The sequence below is a fragment of the Lepidothrix coronata genome, unplaced genomic scaffold, assembly GCF_001604755.1.
Source record: "Lepidothrix coronata isolate B3197 unplaced genomic scaffold, Lepidothrix_coronata-1.0 Scaffold5, whole genome shotgun sequence".
Lineage (NCBI taxonomy): Eukaryota > Metazoa > Chordata > Aves > Passeriformes > Pipridae > Lepidothrix > Lepidothrix coronata.
This window is the reverse complement of record NW_016690185.1, coordinates 4,846,679-4,872,766: the sequence shown is the minus strand read 5'-3', so window position 1 is coordinate 4,872,766 and position 26,088 is coordinate 4,846,679. Positions and strand designations below refer to the sequence as shown.

At 40.0% G+C, this 26,088-nt stretch overlaps 2 protein-coding genes across 4 annotated transcripts in view; both read right to left on the bottom strand.

Moving 5' to 3' along the window:
• The window catches only part of DSE (dermatan sulfate epimerase), a 35,903-nt gene extending 29,829 nt beyond the window's left edge, over window positions 1–6,074 (bottom strand). The window contains exons 1-2 of the mRNA XM_017830434.1: window positions 6,005–6,074; window positions 5,423–5,492 (exon numbers count right to left, since the gene is read on the bottom strand). The gene's annotated coding sequence lies outside the window, so the exon portion shown is untranslated. The remainder of the gene's footprint in view (window positions 1–5,422; window positions 5,493–6,004) is intronic.
• A 10,204-nt stretch (window positions 6,075–16,278) lies between these two features.
• NT5DC1 (5'-nucleotidase domain containing 1) overlaps window positions 16,279–26,088 on the bottom strand; it is a 135,650-nt gene continuing 125,840 nt past the window's right edge. For 2 of the 3 annotated variants that reach the window (XM_017828974.1, XM_017828990.1), the window contains 2 exons: window positions 24,628–24,741; window positions 16,279–18,166 (listed from right to left, as the gene is read on the bottom strand). In XM_017828974.1, coding sequence (XP_017684463.1) covers window positions 18,048–18,166; window positions 24,628–24,741 — 233 coding nt within the window. In that variant the 3' untranslated portion in view covers window positions 16,279–18,047. The remainder of the gene's footprint in view (window positions 18,167–24,627; window positions 24,742–26,088) is intronic. The other variant, XM_017828982.1, reaches the window with a different exon arrangement.

Here is a 26,088-nt window from a genome sequence, read left to right as displayed (position 1 = left end):
TGCCTGGGGTAGACAGGAGAGTGGCCTCCGCGTGGATCCAGTGGTACAAGCATGGAGCACAGAAAAACTGGAAAAACTTCAGAGGGTGATTGCAACGCCCAGGAGGCACAAATAAAGGACAGGAAAAAAAATGATTATATGTGCAAAAGGGGAAAGCCAATTTTACTGCTGTCAGAATTCTTTCTTGTGCCTAACCCAGTCATCTCAGACAGTTGCATGCCATCCAGCTTCCCTCACTTCTGAGGAGGCCGATTACAACATCAGAAATATCTGATACCAAAACAAGTGTTTCCATTTCAGACTTTAACTTCTATCCTCTTTCCAACTAACTCTTCTTTGCTAGCCTTTACTCTTCCAAATATTTGTAAATGTTTTAAGTTTGTTGTTGTTGTTGTTGTTGTTCTCCTCTACTACGTGTAATTAACAGTTTTAATCTTCTCTGCTTATTGTTTTAATTGTCCTTCACTCAATTGACTTCAAGATGTAACTGAATGATGTGCTTCTGCTGGAGTTTTACAAAACTATTTCTCACTCTCTGTATATCTATATCTATCTACAGACTCCAATAACTGAAGATATCAAATAAACATTTTTATTTTTAAAGCAAGTCCACAGGTCATCATACTAACAGAGAGAAATTCTAAAATGCATCACATCCTTCAGCTGCTATGTGACCAAAACTATGCTTCCATATCCTGTTTATAACTCAATGTTGCACACAAAACTATATTAAAATTTTATTTTTATTGTGATGGTTTTGGCTGGGACAGAGTTAATCTTCATAGTAGGTGGTATGGGGCTATGTTTTGGATTTGTGCTGGAAACAGTGTTGATAATTTAGGGATGTTTTAGTTACTGCTGAGCAACGTTTATACAGTCAAGGACTTTTCTGCCTCTCCCTCCATCCCACCAGCAAAGGGGCTGGGGGTGCACAAGGAGTTGGCTTATGCCAACTGACCAAAGGGATCTTTGCCAACTGACCAAAGGGATATTGCATACCATAAGGTGTCATGCTCAGCATATAATACTGGGGAAGAAAGAAGAGGGGCATGTTCAGAGTTATAGCATTTGACTTCCCAAGTAACCATTATATGTGACAGCACCTTGTTTTCCTGAGGATGGATGAACAACTGCCTGCCCATGGGAAGTGGTGAATGAATTCCTTGTTTTGCCTTGCCTGCTTGTGCAGCTTTTGCTTTACCTGTTAGATTGACTGTATCTCAACGCACAAAGTGTTCTCATTTTTCAAATTCTTTTCCCTATCCCACTGGGGAGGGTGAGCAAATGGCTGAATGGGGCTGAATTGCCAGCTGGGATTAAACCATGACAATTATATACGTTAAATTATTGTGACAGCATATAGGAGCACCAGCAAAGTCCAAAGGTGCTGATGCTAGTCAATTTATCAACCTAAGGACTTTGCAATCTAAGCAATTTAAATCAACACTTACTTTTATATTACCCACATATCATCTTATAAGGTGAGTATGCAGACTCCAAATGTATACTCATGTAGAGGAACTTCTGTTTCACTTGTTACAGGATAAATTTCACTGTGTTTGTAGACTAAATTACACCACCCTACCTGGTAGTTAAATCTCTCTGTAGATCACTATGTTCATTGTTATCGGTACAAATCACTGCTGCTTTCAGCCATTATCCCATTACCTAGGGTTTCTCTAGATATAGATATAGCATGTAGTTCCTCTCTCTCCTCACAGATATAATATACACGTACCCAGATGCAACTGATTTTTTCAAGGTACAAATTTGGAGAGACAATAAAATGTATTGTCCTGTAGTTCCTTCAGGGCTATTACTGTCCTCACCACTCCCTAGAATACCCTTAACAAAAACAGAATACCCTTGGTAAAAGTGACAACTACATTTTCAAGGACATCCTCAACTGCAGATGGAGTTAAAAGGCTACGTTATTCCTGCAAAATGCAGTTGTTCACAGCGTGCATGAACAATTTGTGAGCAGGTGTCAAGACAACCATTAAATTATGGGTTAATTTTGAAATTTAGAATCTTATGATCTCATTTCTGACTGTAAGTTGTGCAGGCATGGCTCTCATAGCAGAACCGAAACCACACAGATAATCTGGGCATCAAGTGTAATGCATCATGGATGCAATGATACGATTAAAAGGCTTGAAAGGGACACGATATCCCCAGAAATGCCTGTAAATAACTTTTCAAAATACTTCAACAACTCTAGGTAGCCACTTGCTTAGAAAGCTTACCAGGTTTATACAAAATGTTCAGCATTTTTAATATTTCTGATAAAAACCCCCACAAACAAAATAAAAACATAAACCAGGACAACCAAGGTGAAAGAATGCTAAAATTATCTTTCTCTTGTAGTGATTTACAATACCTGCCTGAGTGACCAGGGTCCCTACAATCCTTTGCCTGCTCTAAACAATGCTATTGCCAATTCCTACTGTATACTCCATGAGTCTAAGAGGAAAAACAGAAAGAAAGACCAAATAATTTCAGACTGTGTACATAATCGCTGCATTGTGCCTATGCTTTCACACCTGACTGTGTCCCAAGAGCGGAGGAAAGTGTGATGCCAGCACCTGATGTGAGAAACTATTTCCAGTGCTCTGTCCTTCATGTGATCCCCAAAATGACCAAACTTCTTCAGTCAGTTCTTCACTACTAACACTTTACTTCTGCTAAATTTCTACTGACAAAGCATTCATGAGAGAGATCCCTACTGGCATCAACTAAATTTCCTTTTTTCTAGAAGGCTTTAGTCCCCTCCTCTGCCCTGTCTCCATCCTGAGCAGATAACCAAGTCCGCTCAAAGTGCAGTGCATAAGCATTTGGGGTTTTACTAATGCAGCACTGTCACACCTCCCCATATCCTAGTTGAGCTTAGGGGGGGTAACAGACATCAGTATAAAGTTTACCCATCTAAACAAAAAACTAGTTCAAAGGAAGCCAAATGCAGAATCTATTAAATCATTTATATTAAGTATGTGGCTGCAGTCTCGAACACAAACTGGCACCATGCTTTAACAGCTTTAGGGACTACACTACTGTAACTAAGCTCTTTAATCTACCTTAGCTGAAGGGAGACAGCAAGGAAGGTATGAACAGCCAGGACAAACTTGCTGCTGAGATATCATATTTACCAATTAAATACAACTTGCTAAGCAAAAGTCATATTCTCTTTCATTCACCAGACACTTGGATTACTGAGTCTAAATGAGGAAACAATGGTTGCAGAAAGTTGTTATTTTCTTTATTTTTTTTTAATTCCTTCAGGAAGAAAAAACAAAATAAATTTAAATAAAATTAAAAAAAACAGTAAAAACCCCACAAACAAACCAAAGAAGGGGGCTTTATTTCTTGCAACATATCCAGGAACAATAGCAGTAGCAACTAAGTTTCTTTCTGCTCATTGCTATAGTATGTTGTGAGTACCAGATGTGCAAGTTTCCACACACAAGCCTAAGAATGTGACTGAGTTTTGGTTAAATGCAATCAATTCTGAGAGAAGGGACACTTCAGTTTTCCAAACGGATTTACAGCCTCATTTAACACTAGTTTTCACTGGTTGGACTACTGGGTACTGATGGATGTGACCATTTCCCTAGTAGTATATAAACTCCCTATGTCCATTTAGAACCCAACAGCTCCCTGGTGAATGTGAATGACTTTCTACCATCACTGATCTAGGCTTTATTTGAATTCAGTTTTAAAAAAGCTTATGTACCTGGTGTCATCGTCCTTGAGAAAAAGGAATCGTACATACAGACCTTATGAACTTTTAAAAAGTACCAAGACGTCACTCTAAAACTAGCTTTCAGCTACTCCTTTTTACTTATAACTGTATGCAACCTGTGAAAATCACATCTAACATCTGACCAGGTAATTAAACACATTTTTCTCTCCCCTGTAGCGCAGATATTTACTAAATATTTAGTTCTTGATAACACTAATACACAGTGTAATTAAAACTGAGCTTCCTTAGGGAACCAAAATCGATCAGTTTTTAACATGGGCAACCAATGGTTCAGTCCATGTATTTCTTTCTCTCAAACCATATTCTCTATGACCAAAGAATAGGTTGTAAAAGAGACTGTATGTAAATATGCACTGGAAAATCAGGACCAACTGTCTTCTGAGGTTAGTCTTCACTGTAGAGGATACAGATACACTTATAAACTATTCTCATCTCTTGCTCCCTTATTATTTTAAGAGCACTCAGATTTTTCTCATAGCAGTTCAGAATTATGAAAAACATCACAATGTTTCAAACAAAACAACAAAAGCATGCTCTTATTTTGAATAAAGAGAAAATGATGTTTTCTGAAAGGACCAGTAGCTCTGTCCCAGTAAAATACTCTGATTAGTATTTTTTGGTTTAATGTCCCAGTGAAGTTTACAGATAGCCAAGACAGTTCATCCAGATACAATTTACAGATAGTTTACAGATAGTACAGATAGTTCGTCCAGAACTGCTACTTGGTTGCCTTCCCCTGAAAACTTTTTTATATGTGTTACTTTCAATAACCTAAATTAGCCATGACACGCAGCAAAAAACTCATAGTTGAAATAATATTTAGCGCTTCTGTAGAGAGATGCACCCAAGGATCTACAAGTAGTTATGAAACAAATTAATTAATTAAACTTCTCAACACCCCACTGAAGCAAGCCAGCACATTTATCTGTTTTATGGGGAAGGAAACAGAGCCATGGAGAGGTGGAGTGACTTGCCCAAGGCTACACAGCAAGAATCTTTCAGAGTAATAAAGAGCATCTGAATTATTGATTTCCACTGCTGCCCTTCAGCTTAATTGTTCCTTTCTTGAAATACTGCTGCGAGTTATAATAATTGCTGGCATGATAAACATAATGGTAATATTTAGGCTGAGATTTTCTTTGTTTTTGTTTAGACTATATTAAAATTTTAGTGTTATTTAAATCGCAGTCGATCTTCTTGGAGTGACCAAAAGTCTCCAAGTAGTTGAGCAATATTTCTTGTACTTCATTCACAGTTGTCTCTATTTGTTATGTTGCCATTGCTTATGACTGAAAAACAAGCCACTCCAGCTTGAAAACAGAGGAAAATATCACACCTTTATACTGATTCAAGAGGGAACAACAGAAGAGCAGCGAAGGTGGCTACTATCATTCACACCAAACTGAATCTTAAGAGTTGGCATGAGATGCACCAGGTGATGATGCACTGCTTCATGCAATACTAGCTACAGGAATTGCAACTTGCTGCTTGGAGCTGAGGAGACTGAGCTTTCCCAGTTAACAGTTCTGGTCCTAGGTCACTTAGGCTTTTACAATTAAAAAAAAAAAAAAAAAGAGAAGTGGCAGGAAGTTGCATGGGGCTAATCCGTCTGTTCCCGTCTCTCAGCTTGCCTAGGTGCAACACAAGGATGCTCCCGCTTACCTTTCACACACGCATGTTTGGTAGGCTGAACTCAGTAGCAAAAGGTTCGGATGCTCCTGCGGTCACGGTGCTGCGGAGGAGTAGAGCCTGTTACACACGCTGCCCACAGGTAAAGCTTTATACAGCAAGCGCCACGTTCCCCTGCGCGTATCCACCTCCCCCGGACCCGCGGGGCCCATCCTGCGGGCTGCCCTGCACCCCACGCCGGGTGCGGATGTCCCGACAGCAGCCCCGCACCGCCGGGGCAGCCCGGAAAAACCCATGCCTGGAGGCTGCTCCCAGCGGGATGTCCCAGCCACCACCCCGCGCCCGCCCCGCACCTGGCCCGCCCGGTCCCGCTGCCCGGCCCCGCCGACACTCGGTGCCCACTGCGGCCGACGGCGCCCTCAGCGCGCCCCACGGCCTGGGGACGCGTGTGCCGGGGACGGGGGGAGCGCTGGGACCGACCAAATCCGCAGGCACCCGGCGCCCCCAGCCCCGCGCCAAGCCCGCCCCGCCGCCACCCGCGCCGCGACCCGCCGGGGAGCGCAGGGACAGCCTGGAGGGGCCGGGAGCGCTGCCCGGCACCGCGCGGGCACTCACCGCGGCGCCGACCGCCTCTCGCCTGCCAGAAAGTTTCTCCTCCGCAGCCTCAGGGGACGGAGCCGGGACGGGGCGGGGTGCGCTTTTCAACGCAGGAAGAAAGTGACTCCCCCCTCCCGCTCCACCTCCCGCTTCCCCGCCCTCCTTCCGTACCTCTCCACGTCCTCCTCCTCCACCTCCCTCCGCGGCCCCGCCGGCCCCTCACGCCATGGTGGCATTAGGCAGCGGAGCCCGCCGGGCTCTCACGGCCCCGCCGCCGCGGGCAGCGCCCAGTCCGGCCCGGGGCGCTCCGCTCGCTCGTGTCTATTTATTCCTGGCGCATATACGGCTTTTCCTTTCCCGACCGCTCCTCCCCGGCTCGAACTTCGCGGAAATACCCTACTTCTCCCTTTTAGCGGGAGGGCTCGTTTCTCTGCGCGGAATGTGTTTGTCCCAACACCAGAGTGTCGGCAATTTGATTCCCTGCACCTATAGAGTACGGCAGCGGTACCACGGTTCGGGCAAGGGTGGCTCTGGGGGTGACCAGCATCCCGGGTGACCCATTCATATTCAATGTCCATCCCTTGTGCTGTCATCATACTTCATGAGAGTAATAAGACCTCCCATCCAAAAGTTCCCTCAAGCCAGCAAGGAAACAAAAGCCGATTTGTCAATCTGCTCTTTTAAGTATGGTGTGGCTACTAACATAAACATAAAAAAACCCCAAAACTAAAACAAAAACCAAACAAGAGCAAACACCAAAAACCAACCAAAAAAACTACCCCCCCAAAACAGTGAAATGCCGTGACTGTTCAAGTCAATCATCATGACATATTTTGCAGTCACACGACTGAAAATACTTCAGAAGGTAATATAAAAGAGGATAAAATAAATGATCCTTTGGAACATTCTCTTTTCTTTCTCAGTCACTATAACCAAGACAAAGTTTGAAGTGAAGAATTCCAAATGTTTGTTGCGTTTCAAAAGCTGAGTGTGTTTTATTGACTTCAGACTACCTTACATAAATGAAATTAAAAATATTTATATGTGGTTGATCACGATGATGTCAAACTACCTGAAGTTTACATCTCGCAGAGCTTATTCTTCATTTTAGTAATGTGTTTGCTGATGTCACTGAAGCAGTCAGCAGGGTCATAAGTGCTCAGTTTCCCAGTTTTATAATGCAAAATCTATGTTTTCTGAAGGTGGTTTTGAACAGTTTCATTGTGGTTTAAAATGTGTTTTCCTACTGTTCTATCAAGATTAATAAACTTCTGGAAACTAGACAAAATTAGAAACTTTAAATTTCCTTTTACCTTTGCACTGCTGTTGTATTTCCCAGCAATATCTCTTGACAGTCTCAGTCCTAAAAAGTAGGGTTCCACAAGCTGTTGCTGCGAACTCTAAGAGCAATGCCAGAACCTGGAATGAAGCCTTGCTTTTTTTACCAGTAATGACATGCCTAAAAACCCTAAGTGCTTCAGATTCAGTCATACAAACACTAGGTTAATCATTAGAAGATATGTTTCTAAACACCTATTTGAATGGTATTAGGCTATACTGCATTGATAGTAGAGTTGTAAAATATTGACCTCGTGACACAAATGAGCATGTGAAGAGCTACAGACTCTCACAGTCAGATCAGATGTGGTTAAAAGGATGATTCCACTGGAATTTCTAAAATCATCAGGATGCCTAAAATGATAGGAGGAAGGCATCTAAGTACTTGTCACATGTCTGCATCATTAGGTATGTAAATACATTAGCTATCCAACTCTAAGTTATATGGAATTAGTGCTTACAGTTCTGAAAAACATAATGCCTGAAAAGCTTTTGAAATCCTGTCCTTAGTCTGAGTTTGCATCTCCCTGTATTGTAGAAAAACTGCACTGTGCTGCCTTATCATGACTGAACACCTGGGCAAAGCACATCATGGCTCCTCTATAGCACATGCTCTTTGGTTTCTGCCTCATAGAGGATGAAGTTGGATGTGCTGCTTGGATCTTGCTCTGGTGTGCAGCTAGAATGTGGTGAAGACACCTACAGAGTGAAGAGCCACTACTCCTCTCAGACATATGTCGCCTTTTGTAAAATGGAGCTCATTTTACTTCCTAGTAACTCAGAGTACTTGTCAGGTTAAATAAATAAGTTAAAATTTATGAGATGATTCAGAGATCTCTAAGAGGGGCAAGATCTGTCCATGCTAGATTAATTTCATCATTGCCACTAGTAATTTTGAAATGAAAATGACCCCGGCTTTAGCAAGCATCATGAATACTGAAAGACTGAAAAAATTAGCCCAAGGGATAGATATTGGAGGAAGATTGCCTTCAGCTATGTAAAAGCTGCTAAAAAGAAGATGATAATCTCTTATCCTCTGAAAACAGCATGTAAATTGCAGCAAGAGAAATTTAGGCTAGCTGGATAAAAAAAGTATTTGATAGGGTAAACAAAGTGGGTGTGAATGGCACTTCTGTCCCTGGAGGCTTTTAAAGTACAAGTTGGACATATATTTGACAAAAATGGTTCAGGTCTAGAAAGTCTGATGAATGTTGCCTTAGAGCAAGGGGTGGACCAGATGACCTGTCAAGATCCTTTCCAGTCCTGTTTTGTGTGATTATGTTCAAAATGCTACTTGCACAGGCAAGATTATGGATCCTCTTTGATCTCCCTATACCTTTCACCTCTTTAGCAATGAGTATAACCCCACTTGCTGAGGCTGAGATTCTCTCAGTGGTTTGCTAGCCTTGCTGCATGCCAGTGAATTCGTTGCTGATGACAGCAAGAAGAAAACAATTAAACAATGAAACAATGTCACTCTGGAGCAGCAGTTTTGGGTGGGATCCATCTAACCTCTGAATATGTTATGCATTTTTGTTGTATACTTGACTGGTAACTACCTCTGACCTAGTCACATTATACCTCGTTTGTATCTGCAGAGAAAAATAAATAAATTTTTTTTACAGCAGAATTCATCTGACTTGTTTTAGGCATCTTCATTAGTGTGTGATGAATCATGTCCCCAGGCTATCTATTCTTGCCACACCATAAAGTTGGTTTAAATGACTGACATAGTAAGACACCATCATACAATTTCCACTCCCTTGATGCTTCTGTCCCTCAAATCTCTCACTCCCTCTCTGCTTCCAAGTATCAGAACCCTAGTTTATTTCTCCTCTTTATTTATTTATTTATTTATTTATTTATTTATTTATTTATTTTGAAAAGCCCCACTGAGATTAATAGTTTTTGTAGCTGTCATTTCCTTAAATTGCATCATGCGACACTGAAACATACAGCAATATGACCTTTTGGATAGCATGGCTCCAGAATAGATTTAGGAAAGGAGCTAAATTAACCTATCAGAGCTAAACACCACTGGCTTGGCCAGTTGTACAGAGGATGTTGCATGGAAATTGTTTGAAAACTGTTCAGGTCAGACACTTGTACTCCTACAACACAAGCTCATTATTCTTCCTTGGCCTTTATGGCAAGCCACATTACTCGGAACATGAAATGTCTGGTGCCTGTGTGATTGAGCCAAACACATGTGGGAAATGCTGCTCTTTTCCAATAATGGCAAGTGTTTTAGGTCACACCCATAGAACTCACTGTACACCTAAGTACAGCTCACGTCTTGAAAACATCTGCAGCATCAGAGACACTATGAGCAGCCACCTCTTAGTTACAAGGTCTTAGTAACATCTATCCTTTCTTCTCCCTTACAGTAAATGATGTTTGAGAAGTGAAAAATTTCAAGAGGCCCTGTAGTTATCTGGCTTACAGGGAAGGGAAATGCACTTTATTTTCCTGTTGCATTGACAAGCTGGGTCATGAAGATGTAAAGAGGGAGCAAGCCCCTGTTGCTGCACTAGGGCACTAGAGAAAGGAAGGCAGGAGGGCTGCATGAAGCCAGTGATGTAGGGCTCATCCATTCTGAAAGAGATACCAGGTGTCTGTTGATGCTTCATTTATTTTAAAGCCTTTGGTTCTCACTTTCTTGTAAAAATGGATGTTTCATTTTTCTTTCTCCATGACTGAAGATGTTCACCTAAAGAGAAAAGCTGTACGTCATTCAGTCTGTTCCACATATGCAGCTTTGGCCATCCGTTTCTTTCTTTCTGCCCAGCCTATGCAACAACATTTTTTTCTTCTTTGATTTTTCCTCTGTGTGCCTTTTTTGTGTGTGTTTCTTTGTTTGTTTGTTTTGTTTTGTTGTGTTTTTTTTTCTTTTTCTAAGTACCTTCCTCTCACTAAAGACCTGTTCTCTATGGGATCTGTTTGGTGTCTAATTTCCATGACAGAAACACTTCTACATTTGTCATTAAGTGATAAAACTCTTCAAATGAAAAGAGAGAAAAACACAAAATTCTCCAGATTCTTTCACTAATTCTCCAAAACAATTGACTTGGTTATGACCCTTGTGTTTTCTCTGCCTTTTGTGTCCGGCTGTGATGATTTCTGATCTTAATGCTGTGAGCTGAAACCTGTAGGACAAGAGCATTAGGCTAGTCTCTTCTTGTAGCTGAACTGCAGAACTGCAAATCTGGATACTTGCATAATGCTCACCCTGCCCTCCTTGATCTGGAATGTTCTGTCCAACTCTTCCCTCTGGACTTTATTAGCGCCATATGAAGGCGGCTTTAATTTTCCAAACTTATCCCAATTTTAGACTCATAGGGGGAATATTGTCCATCTCTTTTCCAGCCAGGGTGTGGATCAGACAGTGTCCTAACTTGGTTGTTCCTACTACATCCTTCGAGTTTATGTGAGTGGTGTATGATTCACAGCCTTTAGTACTTGGGGATTTGATGCTCTAGCTCACTGTGCAGACAATGGGCAGAAATAGTCACAGCTCCAAAACTATGATGAAAATGAGTTGCCTGAAGTCAGCGCTAAGAATTAGAAATAGCTGGAAATCCAGAAATCTTGTCTAAGCTCATAAGGGTACCTGTCTGTCTGGAGCACATTCAGTGTGGCACAAAGCAATTTCTCTCAGAGAAAAATCCTGCGCCTGCTTCTACATCTACAAATTGGAACCACTTCTCTCTTTCCCACAAATGCAGCCTTTTACTCTTCTACTTTGAGGTAGCCAAAGTATCAGTAGGGTAGCTGGAAGGGGAAAACACTAGATCTGTTTCCTAAACAGCTCTTCTTTGTATGTAAATGGAACATCTTTCTCTGCTTTACATTTCCTTTCTTTCCCTCTTTCTTGCTCTCACCATGTGTTCATCCTGGTTTAGCCAGAGGCCAGCAGACAGAAAGTCAGATGAAAAAAAGAATTCCTGCAGATTTCTTAAGAAATGGGAAGCTGCAGCATCAGTAATGAGGCAAAACATTGGTGAATGGAGACTGATTCATGGTCCTGAGACATGCAGGACAGCATGCCAGGAAGACAGCAACCATAAAGCAGGTACATACGCACTTAACTGTGAAATAACAAAAAATACCTGGATCCAATATAAAATTACTTGCGTCATCTGTTCTGTGCCTTTTAACATCAGAATCCACGCTACTGCTTTTACATTGCTGCAGACATACACTGGGTGTAGGTTTATCTTCTAGTGGCTGTCAGGTTGCCTGACTGGCCTGTTCCTTCTTTAGCACGTACCCCTTCTTTTCTCTGATGATGATCAGAACAGATTGGAGAGGGGTAACCTCTCCAGCAGCATGTGGCTTTTCACTCAGTTGAATTGGTTGTTACTTTATGTTTTCAAATGCGTGACCTTTCTCAATATGTATGATCTTTGTCAACTTCTTTCCTTCCAAATTTCTGCGATGTTAAAACCCAAGCAGTATTCCCTGTGGAGCACAAAACATTAATGCTCATACCCGGAGGAACCTTCCAAAGCCGGACTTCATCAGTGCTTTCTTAGAGCTGACTGCCACAATGTCCCTTTTTGGATATCAGATATGTTGCAATAATGTTTCCCATTTGTAACATGCTGTTTTCAATGAAAGGCATTTTTAAGGCTAGAATCCACCTATTTTATGGAGTCACTTGATATGTGGAATGCCAAGTAGAACTAAGCAACTGCTGGAATTCAAGAAAATTTTTACAAGTTTCTTACTTATCCCCACCCCAATTCTTTTGTTTCATAGTCCCATGTCTCTTTCCTTTTCCTTACACTAGAGACATTTAAGGAAAGAGGTGTGTCTTAGAGACTGTATTTGAACTTGTCTCTGACTCTCAATTTCTCTTTGTAAACGTCTCATCTGATTTGCTGCATCCTGGTTGCAGCCAAGTCTCAAGGGTGAGACATTAAATCAAACACAAACCAAGGCATCAAAAATTAATTTCCACTTAAAAGTAATACTTACCTATGCTTCACTGGAGTGTACTGTAGCAATCAGTTCTTTGCACTTGATTCTGAAGCAATGGCTTCAGCAACTGGTGGCTCTTGATGTAGTCGAACATATTCCCTAAAGACAGCTCCATCATCGTGCTTAGTTTTAGGGTCTTCAGGAGGTTGTTGCACTAGTCTACATCATAACTGGTTGTTAGGTGTATTGTACTGGTTGAATCACTGGCAGTGTACTCTGCACAGCAGTAATTTCTAAATGTGTACACACATATGTATATGCACATACAAATACTTTTAAAGCTACATTTTAGAATATCTATCTAATAATGGTCATATTAATAGTTAATAAGTTTATTTTCTTAAATTAATGTAACTGTCTTTTGGTTACATTTTTTTTCTCATTTTTTTAATGAATTAATATCAGTAATGTACCAGGTATCTCCAAGTCCTGCACAATAACATGGGAAAGAGGAAAATCCCACACAATATTTTTTTAAAATTATTATTTTCTGTGATGTATAGGAACACGGAGTGACTCTTGGGGATGGTCCTGTGCAGGGCTAGGAGTTGGACTTCATGATCCTTGTGGGTCCCTTCCAAGTTGGCATATTCTGTGACTCTGTGAGAAACTCCATTCCCTGATATCCTCTAGCCATCTATTGCCCTGTTGAACTATTGTCAGCTCATGCTGACCCTTGGCCTTTTTGTCCTTGAGCTTCATCTATACTCCATTTTCCATCACCTGTCTACTACTGATCTAGAGATTTCCCTCCTTACTGCCTGAGAGTGCTTAGTTTATTTATAATAATGGCCAGTCATCGCGAGCGAAGATTTGGGAAAGGTCATTAACCCTTCGAGCCTGCGCAGTGGATTTTTTAGGTGAGACCCAGCGTGCGCTGAACTGAGCCCACCCTTTAATCCTGAGGTTCATCTGCCGGGGCCAAGCAAGCTTGGACAGTGGCAGTGAGGGTCTCAGAACGTAGGTTTGTTTACAGTGACCTTCTCTTAGATGGATTGCCTTACAAGGCTGACGAGTTCCATCTGCCCGGGGGGCTGGGAATCGAACCCGGGTCGCAGCGGTGAGAGTCCTGCACCCTAACCACTAGACCACCAGGTGCTTAGTTTATTTAATTGACCTAAAACTCCACACCTCCCGTGAAATGCAGATAATTTCATAATTCCATTAGTCTCTGGGTTTCCATGTCATGGGATCCTAGCCTTTAATTGCTGCTTGTTCATGTATACATATATGTATATATGTGTATATATGTATATATATATATATGTATATATGTATGTGGGCATTCATGCCCTTTTTTCTGGGCAGCATTGAGGGAAAAAACAAGGATAGAAGTTCACTGCTGCCATCTCCAACACTGCTGCAGCTGCTTCAACAGCAGCCCTTCAGTAGATATTTTTGAGGCCTCTGTCAGTATAAGATAAAGAATTTTTTTATCTCTTAATTTCATAACATCCCATTTCTTTTCACAATATCTACAAGGGCATCTTCTTTGGATTAATATACTTTACAGGCTTCTTAGCACCTGGGAGCGCACATTTAATTTCTCAGTGTGGGATGGGGTTACAGGGGATGATGTAGTAAGAATACTGCAACTCTCTGGTATTATTTTGAGATAAGGCAAGAGAAGAGTTGTTATATTCACCTGTACTTTTATTCCTCAGAGATGGTGGAGGCTTTGGAAATTTAATCTTTTAATGTAAAGCTATTAGGCACACAGAGTCACAATTCTTAGACTTCCTTTAGTGCTGTGACAGAACAAGGTCTATTGAAAGTTAATGGACTTCTTTTCCTAAAATACACCCTGAAACTACTTCTCTCATAAATTTTGGACAAGAACATCTAATTTTTCCCTCCTGTATACAATGTAAGATGGTTTATGGTTTTCTTCACTCTTAAAAGGAACGTAGTCTTCAACCTTGTAAGAGGGAATCAAATGGACTGTGTATTTTTACTCAACATTTAGTAGTAAATGGAAAATAGAAATACCTTTCTAGCTGGCAGAATCTGCTTCGTCTCGGCCATTGGAGCTGTGGTGTGTGCTGTGCAGACTGCTATTCCATTTGTGCTGCTGCCATTTTGGGTCTTGCAACCTCTAATTTGCAGGAGGGGCTGGAAGCCATAACATGGTTTTGAAGTGGCTGTGATGGTTTCTCACCCCCATGCAAGTATTTAAAAGTCGTTATGGCCATGTGTGAGAGAGCTACATATGTGCTGCAGCAGCGCGAGTGGGAAGCGTGAGGGATTTTTAGCACAGTTCTGATTAAATCAGTTTAGGTGCAGTGGGGCAGAAGTTAAATGCGATGCTTCGGATGTTTGCCCTTCTGTGAACTGTGACATGTGGCCAGCTGCAAAACCTCTGTGGTCTTGCCATGCTTGCCAGAGAACTGCTGTGGGTACCCACTTCACTCTGAAAAGATTTGTCTTACACTTTTGTCCCATATTCAAGAAAATGTTTGGGCATGCTGGCCACAGTACTAGTTCATTGACCGGTAGATAGGAATTCCCAGTTTGCCCTTTGAAGATGCTAGCAGGCTTTTAGAGCTGGAAATCTCTGAGTCTGTTTAACTTCCTGGATTCCATCTTATTTTGGCCCTAATCCAGGCTCTCTTTTCCAGTTAAGCATTTCTATTTATAATGCTTACGGAAAAACAGTATTTGTTTCTTGCATCGAAAACATTCAGAAGAAAACCTCGTTTTAATTTTTTTTTCTCTCCTGTGACTCACCAAGGGGGTTTGATGTTCCAGTTACTTAGAATTGCAGAAAACAAAATTACAGGCAACTGGATTTATGATGGGATTGAGCTTTTCCCCTGGGGTGATCTGGATTGACTATGTGCTTGCTGGAAGGGCTGCTTTGTGGCTAATTGTTAACAATAGATGTCTGTGGCTATGCCATTGTGGTGATTATGCCATTACAGCTGGCACTCTTTGCAGAGGTAAGGTTCCTGTAGCTAAACCATGTGCTTTCCCTCCTAAATCTGATGTTATGCATCAGCTGAAATGCTATTTGCTTCCAAGCATGTGTACAGAAATAGGTATATTTTGTTTTAAAAGTCAGTCATTTTAATGCACCAGAAAACTTATCTTGCTTCTTTCATGGTGCTAAGGAGCAGCAAGCCCCATGCAATGCCCCCTTCCCTGGGAGGTCAGAAGCAACATCTTCCCATCAGACCCCTCACTGTATGGTGCAGTGTATGAGACTTTTATCTTCTTGCACAGAAGTGACCTTATTTCTAAACCTGACTTTCTGAGAAACCGTACAGTAAAACATCAAGGTTGTGTACAAAAGGGTGTTTGACACTTATGGCATTTTTCTTCCCCGTGGTGGAAAAACAGAGTTGACATGGAAGCTCAATGCTGCCTTCCCACTGTTGGCATCTCTATTAATTTACATATTCTTGAGGCTTTTCCGTTGTTTACCTTGGTATGATTTAATGTATACTTGGCCTCAGAGAGAAGGACTTAAACCAGTTTGAGGAATGCTAATTCCCAGTGTCTGTCACTAAATTTTCCTGGGAATTTCCTTAAGAATTGCTCCAGTGCTACTGTACTATCACAGACCCGGGACTCAGAGGAGCTGGAGAGCCCCATCACCCTGGGGAAGCAGCAGTCTCAGAAAACTCCGTGTCCAGCAGAGCCTGGTGTCTGCCATGGATAATCTACCCATGTTTGTTTATTTAACTTCTACTCATTGGTGATGAAGAAGCCTTTAGTTCCCAGGAAGAAGCCCTATTCAGGAAACACTTGCAGTGAACTTTGCTTTGCATCAAAGATCACTTCCCTATAGGTATTAAAGGCATTAATTTATTAAAGTTTTGGGTTGATTTATGTATCTTATTCTGAGTGAGTCAAGTTTTGCTTTGTTCAAGGCTGTAGCACAAACGTCTCCTTGCACTGCTTAGAGACAACCCTTGTCTCCCTTTTTTCTTTTTGCTGCTCAGCTATAAAGTAAATTCAGAGGACATATATTTTTTCAGAAATAAATTCTCTTTATTTTAAAATTCAGACACATGTGCTTTATACCAAAACAGACACCAAAAGAGACTTGGTATTCATCTCTGGTTTTAAGCAAAACTGTGGCTTTCAGGGCTGTCTAACCAGACACAGTGATTTTAATGAATCTTTACAACTTTGTCTCCCTGCTGATGCTCAAGATAGTTTTGCAGGCATTTCAGCAACCTTTCTGTCAATGGCCTCTCATAAGAGAAGCCAAGAAATTCCAGGGATTTCCAGGGGTTAAAACAAAAACAAATGAGAAATAAGGAAAAAGCAAAGATGGTGTCTTTAGAGTGTCATGTTAAATATGGATAGATCTCCACCAATTTTCTGCCATGTGCATTTCTTCTCCCTGGCTCTTCACACCACCTCCATTTCTAATGGCTCTCCTGTTGCCACACCACCAACTGCCCTCCTCATTCCTCCATTGCCAATCTCTGCTTTGTAATAAGATGTGTAATTTTCACAGGTTTTTAAAGAGAAGAGTCTTCAGCAAGAGGAACTTTATTTTTTGGGCAATGACTTCAGTTATTTTTCCCAAGTCTTCCTGCAGTCACAGACTATGGTGGCACATGGTGTAATGCTTACAGTACCTTTCTGTTATCTTTTTGTTTCTCTGCTACTCTGATGTCCTTCTGGCAGTAAGCGCAAATGGCTGGTGACAGCCTTTGTCAAAGATAGGTATATGTAATTCTTATGATGAGCTTTGTGTTCAGTCTTAGAATCTGCCATCTGCCCATTAAAAAAAATATTGTTTCTCCACTGAGACACCAGGACCCAAGGACTTACTTAGACGATTTTCACTCTAATTTTCTTTAAAAACTCAATGAGTTTTCTTTAAAAAAAAAAAAAGGAAAAAATCCCCAACCTAGAAAAGTCAGTTCTAAATTCAGAACCACAAAAGTGTGAGGGTACACAATATTGGTTTGCACCATAACCTAGTTAGAAATTATTTGCAGAGGATTACTTGATTCAGGTTAGAATTTCAATGATGATGTAATCAGAGATCTGAGATTTCAATCTAGGTATCTCTCTGCTTAATACAAATCATATCCCTATCATGAGTCAGATTTGGTGCCAAAGACATTGATGCTAATTAAAAAATTTCAAAATAAAGTCAAGTATTACTAACTGTTACCATCTTAAGTCAAATATTTTCAGCCCAAAGTTTGTGAGGAGGAGAATGGCACTTTAATTTTCATTCCTCATCCACCTTGTTTTAAAGAAAAGTTTTTATCAATTTTGTTCCAATTTGCTTTATGTTTCCCTTTCAATAAATCAATGCTTAATGTTAATTTGGAAATGTTGCATATTACTTACAAGATAACTCTTCATGAAATATGGCTGAGGGTCTGGTTTGTGTCTTTCCTGGGGTTTATGGTAGCAACAGCATCACCTTACCTAGGGATAGTACCTAAAATGTCCTCAAAAATGTAGAATGTAACTTGGCATGAGCTAGTACTACTACATTTCTCTTGAAGGCTGTGGGCAGTGCATGAAAAAAGCCAACAGCCAATAGCACTTTGCAAAAGGTAGTGGTGGTTCGAAGATTTAAAGAGAAGAATGCATTGCTTATCTGTTCCAGCTGAACTAGAGAAAAAAGTGAAACACAAGTCTACACAGGAATCTGCTTTAATCCACCACTCTATTTTATGAAGCATCACACAGCATTTTCACCAATTAGCATTTGACAGCAGTTTAAGTAAGGGCCACAGGGTTATTTAAGGAAAAAGCCAACAACCTATTTCATAGTCACTGACTCCTCATTTGGCAGCAGTGCTCTTGGAGGGCTTGGATAGTACCCGGCAGTTGCAGAGCTATTTGAGGAAAATCGTGTAAATCTATAATCCAGGGGTAAATCTGCAAGACAGAAACATACCACATCTGATTAGCAGCACAGACTGTGTCACATAAAAAAAAAAGCCTGTGGTGAATAGCAGTACTTCTTAAAACCTTGAGCTGTTTGCTCACCAGCATTAGAATTCAATCAGAGTACATGATTACACATTTATTTGATGTCTTCAGCTGTCCAGGGGATTGACTTTCAGAGTTTCAACTGCAGTAAAGCATATTTGGTTCCTTGATTGCTGAAATAATGCTAATCAGATAAAATAATTTAATCTAATGCTTAAATACTAATCAAAAATCTTCATTGAGCCTAGATAGAATTTTCCCCCACGTACACCTTTAAGTCCATTCTTCACTTTGTCACCTTTCTCTTTTATCTCAGCAATCTACTCATAAGAGGGCTATGTTTAAAACAAAGAATCAGTTCCTCTTTTTTGTTTTTCATAGCTTTTAAAGCAAGATTCTCCAAAGGCACCCACTCTTAGACCTTCTCACAATCCAGTGTTAACAACATAATTTTGTATCAAGCCCTCTTAGAAATCTGCACTTGTAACTTGGTGTACTCATCACTTCCAGTCTGTAAAGAATGCTGAATGCATTAAAATAGTTCTGAACAGTAGAAGCTTTCTTTTCTGTAGCTTTTTAAAAAAAGTCTTTGCTGCCAGCAGTGATCCGCCCACCCTCACAGCCAGAAAACAGATACTTCCCGTTCTCACCTCTCAAAGTTCAAGAAACCAAATTAAAAAAACACATAAATAAAACCTCATTCAAGAAACAATTACCTTCACAATAAATGAAAAAAAAATTACATAAAACCCAACAAAAAAGGGTTAGCTCCTTTCCAGGTTGCCTGCTCAGAACCAAAGCAAAACACAAAAACTATTACTCAGCTCATCTGGATAGTAAGTTACTAATTACAACTTTTTTTTTTTTTTTTAATTTGGAGTGACTCTGGATAGATGATATCCTGTCACTATATGCTATGGGTTTTTTTTTCCACTCAGCAAGTTTTATGAAACAGAAAAACATAATTTTAGCAGTTCTGGCACAAACAACAGGAAATCCAGTTCTGTCTCAAAAGCGATTCCCAGGCAAGCACCAGTACAGCATACAGGTATAGAGAAACCATATTAAACATAAGTATAGTAAGCAAATGAGTATTTAGATCAAGCTGAAAAATCAGAGATAGGCTGGAATAAAGTAGGAATAGGAGGTAACTTGATTGGAAGAGAATTATGCTTTATCAAGTGGGTTATTTTAGCTCAAAGAAGTGTATTTTCTCATTTTGTCCAAGTCAGGAAATCTCTGGAGTTCGTTCTCAGCATGGAAGAACAGGCAGATGTTTTTTTATCGTGCAGAGGGCCCAATGGATTTACAGGCTGCTGAGTCTATTTATGACAGCTCTGTTTAAAATAAAGGTTTCAAAAATAACAAATAATAACAAAAAGGAAAGCAAATATTTCTGAATATCTTTATAAGCTATAAAAATCAAATGCCATACAGCTACTTTTATATAAAATCTTTTACTAGCTTTTTAGTCTAGCAGTCTGGAGTCTCCCAAGAGTAGTTTAATCAAAGAGCAACACAAATGGGGCAGACTTGCTGCAGAGTTGATTATTGCTGAAGAAAAGAACCAGTTGAATCAAAATGGTAATTTTATTGATATTTCCTGGTAAACTAGCTTTACACAATCAGCTTAAACACCAAAACCATTCTATATGCAATGCTCAAGACTTCAAGAGAGAATAATCACATATTTACATATTCACCCCCCAATTCTATTAATTTAAATATTGCTTTTGTCTCAGCAAGCTGACTTTGAAAGATGACCAGAAGATATACATATTTAAAAATGTTGCCCAAGGCATCACTAAAAGTTGCATGAAGCATGAGACACATACTATTCTTCACCTATGAAGCAGATTTTATGTATCACATAGGAAAAAGCTTCCTGTATTTCAAATTTGTTTCCATCAGTGATTTTACATCCTGCATCTGTTGTGTCTGCTTTGCCTAGAATATGTAACCTTTTATATATTAGTGTTTGATTTCAGTTTGATATATTTATGAGAAAGCTCTGGCCTGATCCAGAAAGGCATACTTGGAATCTTAGTGGCTATAAATAAATACACAGCAAGAAAGAGGGGCAAGTATACAGGGAAATAAAGATAGATTTTTTTAATTGCAAAATTTAAAATAAGTTCTTTGAAAACTCTTCAATTTAAAATAAATCACAGCTGCCCTAGATCGAAGAAGTATTATGTGAATTGTACAACAAAGCTCAATACAGCTTCTTCTTACGTAAAAGGCAATGGTATCACTAGGTCCAGCAATACTGGCTCATCAACAAAGAACAACAATACAGGTCTGGAGTCTGTCTCCTGCACATACAAGCAATTAATTTTATGTCTATTCTTATTCCATGTTATCACTGATGATACAGATGAGAAATAAGCAGCTTTAGGGGAAGCCATACGAGGAGTGGCTGATGTCACTTGGTCTGTTCTGCCTGGAGAAGACTGAGGGGAGACCTCACTGCAGTCTACAACTTCCTTGTGAGGGTAAGTGGAGGGCCAGGCATCAATCTCTTCACTCTTGTGACCAGAGATAGGACCTGATGGAATGGTATGAAGGTGTGTCAGGAGAACTTTAGATTGGATATTAGAAATAGATACTTTACCCAGAGGGTGGTTGAGCACTGTAGCAGGGCCTCAGGGAAGTGATCACTGCATCAAAGCTGACAGAGTTCAAGAATTGTTTGGACAATGCTCTCAGGCACATTTTCTGACTCTTGGAGCTGTCCTGTGCATGGCCAGGAGCTGGACATGATGATCATAATGGGTCCCTTCCAACTCAGGATATTCTATAATTCTATGAGCTCCATTTTGCTAAAATGAAATGCTTGCACACACCATGGCTTGATGCAAAAGCATGCAAAAAATATGACACAATATTTGATAATAAAGCTAGTCTCAGGAAAAGAATAGTTTCTTATTTCCAAGTTGTTGTTTTCCTAGTGTTTTTGCCAGTAAATTCTTCAGGTTTTGCTGCTATGCGTGCTCACAGCTGCTGCTGTTGTGGCAGACCTTTGCATCTTGGCATCCATTTCTCATCTAACCCTGATGAAGAGTCATAAATTAGGCAGGGGGCAGACAACTAGTCCTCTCTGAGATATAATTTGACAGTGAGGCTCTAATCAGTCCTAACCTACACTGATAATGAATTCATCCAATATTTCCATTATCATAAAAAAAAAGAAAACAAACAAACTTAAACAAACTAAACAGCTTGAGGCTGGAAGAATGAACTATCTGGCTGTACCCAATTGCTTCAGAATCACAGTCCCAGAGTTTTTCTATCATTCTTAGGTAATTCCACCCAAATTAATTTTTTTCCAAGACAAATAGGATATTCTCTTTTAGAGCCAAAGACTCCTAGAAGTCAGACATGGAGGGTCTCAAGGTCCCTTTCTAGATCTGCCAGAAATGCCAGTTATTAGATGCATAACCCTACATTTCTGTCCCATTCCTTTCTTTGCTCCCACATCAGCCTGAGTGCAAGTGAGTGATGAAAACTGGTTTCCTTTACAGTGATCATTCAGTGTTACTAGCATTTCCCAGTGGCTTGGGCAACTCTCCCAGGTTATATGCCTTAGCCTCAGCTCAGAAGCAGAACTCCTGCCCTGTCCTACCTCCTTTATAGGACTCCAGCAGCCCTGGTGTAAACAAAATAACAGTGATGATATTTAAACAGTAACCACTGTCACTTACTGTGTTCCAGTTATCCAGAACCAGGTATTAAGTCACATTAATTACAACATTATGTTCTGATGCTTATGTATACCCATATCCATGCATATACTTAGGTGTTACGGATGGATTTATATCATAGTTACAAAGCTGACAATACCTCAGTGTCTGTGCAATTAGTGTAAGCCAACTAAATGAAAGCCACAAGCTTTTATCAGAGGAAGACTTGGAGTTCCACCCACAAGGAAGGAAAAGAAACCACACGAGAAAGGAAAAACGTAATATTCTCGATGAGTGATCAGGAAAATATTTGAGAAACTGAATGGAAGACAATTATAATCTAATCCAGACACAGGCCTGGTCAATAAACTTAATACTCTTGGCTAATCCGTGTGGTGGATTTTTTTTTTGTTTTGTTTGGGATTCATTTGGGTTTTTTTGAGATTTTTTTTTTTAACAAACCAATACACTAAACAAATGAAATCTTAACTAAGTGCTTTAGATGGAAGGCATTTTTTTTCAATTAAAAGCACAGTCCAAGACTGAAATGGATTTCTCCCAAAATACACAGCAGAAATGTCAGGAATCATTTTTCAGTATTGACCAACAAAAGCAAAGCCAACATTTTTATATCGTGACACCACAGCAGCATCTCCATGACGAGTGAGAAGCTCTACAGAAAGCTGAACTCCCCTCCCCTCTCTGAGGTCTGTTCCCTGCCAGTCAGCAGGGCTGAAGCCAGATGCTGCAAAAGCCGCCTAATAAACAGCAGAGTTGTGTTCTTAAGTGAATCCAAATATATGCTCCTGATTATCAACAAGAAAAAGACCCAGGGAGGAAAATGAAAACCTTGTTAGTGATACCCAAGTTTGAAAAAATTCTTTCAACTGCTTAATTGTATCAAATCTCAAAAACCAGAGTCAAAGCTCTGTCTTACATCCATCTCATCATCCAGATGGTGTAAACTGTAGGGGCAGACCATCAGCCAGTATAAATTCTTTTGCTTTTACAGGATTTTCCGTAATTTACACTGACTCAGAAACTTTATCATAAGTATTTTACTGCACTTCAAAGTTGCTGTTGAAAGCAAATATTTATTTCTTAATGATAACAACTTCTAATAACAATTTTTTAACAGTGGGGTAAGAACAACTTCTGCAGGGGAATCCATCAGTTTGGATGTGCCATCGAGTGATCTGACTTGCCAGTCTGCAGGTAAATTGTAAAAGGCACTATTTTTTCTTAAATATTAAATGTTTTTATCTCCTGAGCCATTCTATTTTATAACAGGCAAAGTAGTGCTTGCACTAAAAGCTCAGGATGTGAGGGAGCATACTAATGGCAAAAAGAAAAAAAAGCAAGGTTACAAGTAGACTTATCTGATAGCAGTTATTTTTAGAAAAATTTCTAAGGCTGATTTTCCTAAACAGGAGGTCAGATGTTTGCTGTACTAAAACAAAGCTCCTGAAAGAGTGAAGTCAGCACAAGGGAAGCTTTCCTTCTGTCACTAACATGAAAGTAATTGCTGCTGTCTGCATATTCTATGACTCAAAAGTTGGAGAGGAGGAGGGTATCCGTGCGGTGTCGTATGGGAAAGGGAGGACTCTTCAGTATAGGAACTCTCTATATATACACTCTATAGGAGAAAGGTTCTGAGTTTAGATATAGTTGGCAATGTGAACCACTGCAGTTTATTCCCAGACATGCATGAATAAAGATTAAAACCAGACTAAGTCAAAGGGCAGGTTTGCTGCTTTAATTGCACTTAAATAAGAGCTTTTGCCAACACAGGTGTATTGGTCAGAGATCATGCCTGTGGCACTGCCAGCAGACATATGTGGCATGAGCTTGGCCTGAGCAAGAGCTTCACTGCCACTGAGGTTTTATCGCTGGTTACTCTTCTGTGGTATCTAACAAAAAAGACAGTGACATTGGAGAAAACCCAAGTGGCAAACTGCAGGCAGATGTGCAGCAGCAGCACCTTCACCACCAGAGTTTTACAGAGGGATGGGTGCCGGGGGGGATGGAATGACCATCCCATCGTGGCTGTTGTGATTGCTCATGGTGTGCAGTTTCACTACCATTATCTTGGGAATAACAATTCACATTACTTTGGGTCTACCCTATGTCCAAGAGATTGCTAACCCCTCTTGAACAAAACAGCTGTGCACAAGGCGTGCACTGAACTCACAGCTGAGCCTGGTAAGAGTCTGAAGTGAAGGAAAGCCTTAGAAATGCCTTTGCTGTTTTGGGTTAAATGAGAAAACTCATTATGTGTATGGCAGGAAAATTTATCTCATTTTTGTTTTAGTTTAAATGGTGACTTTTAGAGATCTTTTAAGAAAATAGCCCTTTGTGGTTCTTTGCTTGATCTGGAACTGATCACAAGAAAATATCAGACTATGATATTTTTAAATATTTAGATGAAGTCTTAATCTAAAAAAATCCTAAGGGAATGCAAAGATCCTACTAGGAAGTGCTACTCTTTCAGGGATCTGTTAATTCATTTCTATGTGAATGACTCCATCTGGATCTTAGGGCAGTAGAAAGGGCTTTTGAGGTAAATCAAAGAACTTAGCCTGGAAACAAGCAATGGTTTGAGCTGACAGGCATTTCTGACTGGTAAGAAAAGAAATAAGTTGCATTTTGAGACTGTGAAGGAGCTATATTAAGACAAATGCAGAGATGATATACCCCTTTACTTTCATTTTGAGGTAAACTCACCGAGATCAACCTTCCTCTCCAAATTTGGGTTAACCTCATCATGTTCTTGTAAAACAAATGTTTTCTTTCCCTTTCCATGATTTTTCCTCTGGATGGGTGACAAACATTGTTTACCTTAAAGCAAAAATCCACACACAGACACACATGAAGATGAGGCCTACGTTGTTTTTTTGTATGTGTATTACCATCTTAATCCAGAGGGCATATTAGGCACCAATCCAGAGTACATAAATGCTTTTTCTTGCACATGAGAGGTTGCAGATTATGTAAAATTTCAACCTGGTCAAAGTATTATTTCCAATACTTTCTGACTTACCTATTTCCACTGTTTTCACACTGAAAAATTATCAAACTTTGTATTACAACCAGGTTTTTTAAAGCAGCAATCTAAACCCACCCCATAAGCCTGCAATCCAGTCAAAACCCAATTATAGCTTTAATTACAGCCTGCAAATGAAATTATGCTGCCTGAGTTGAAGGATAGCTTTAAAGCAGAAATGACTGAGTGGTTCTCCCTTTCTTAATGAGTTGCTCATGAGTTCTCCCTTTAATCTTTTAGAGGTGGCTGTACTTTGACATCTCACAGAGCCGGATAATGATGGCAGGAACATTTCTCTCAGCTATTGGCAAGGAAGTAATCTTTTGGGTTCTGCATGATTTGACATGGCCTTCAGGGGCACAAGTCAATACACCTTTCTGGAAGAAGGAAAGGCTGAACAAATTGTAATACACTGAATACTGTCCTTTCTACACAGAAAATTACTATCAAGTAGTCAAATCCTGTAGTAAAGTTGGGGTCTCAAACCCTCAGGGCAATAGCTGGGTCCTGAAGACTTCTTAGAAGATAATTCTGATTTATTGAACAATAATTTGTTATGGTTAAAATGTAGCTTGTTGTTGGTTTCAGTTGTATTTTGCAGCTTATATTTGTTGGTTGTGTTGGACATGTTTTTCTTTCTCTTAAAAGAAGAACATTGAATCTAGTTTCCTGGAACAGATGAATCTGATTTACATTATCTGATGCCTCTCAACTGACATATAAAGCAAGATGCTGTTCATATATACAGAACATGTATCTTCTCCCTAGTCAGTTATCTTTATCTGTTTTTTTTCCTTGCATGAAAGCTCCGAACCAGAAAACCCCAGAAACGTTGCTGTTGTGTATATACACCAATTTTTCACCAGACATAAAAATATGTTTTTTAAATAAAAGGTTTAATTATAAAAATGACTTCTTTGGCCTTGTAGTAGCAGCTATTATTTATAGCAGCTAAGACCCAAAGCAGTTTAAATTCCCAAAGCATTTTGATAAACTTAATCTTTAGATGTTATTGTATAGATACATTCTTACACTGGTAAGTAAAAGCACGGTTGTAAGAAAAGGCATTAAAGGTTACTTCTAATTAGCAATGTATAATATATATAGTTCTATATGTTTAAAGAAATTATTGTATTATTTGA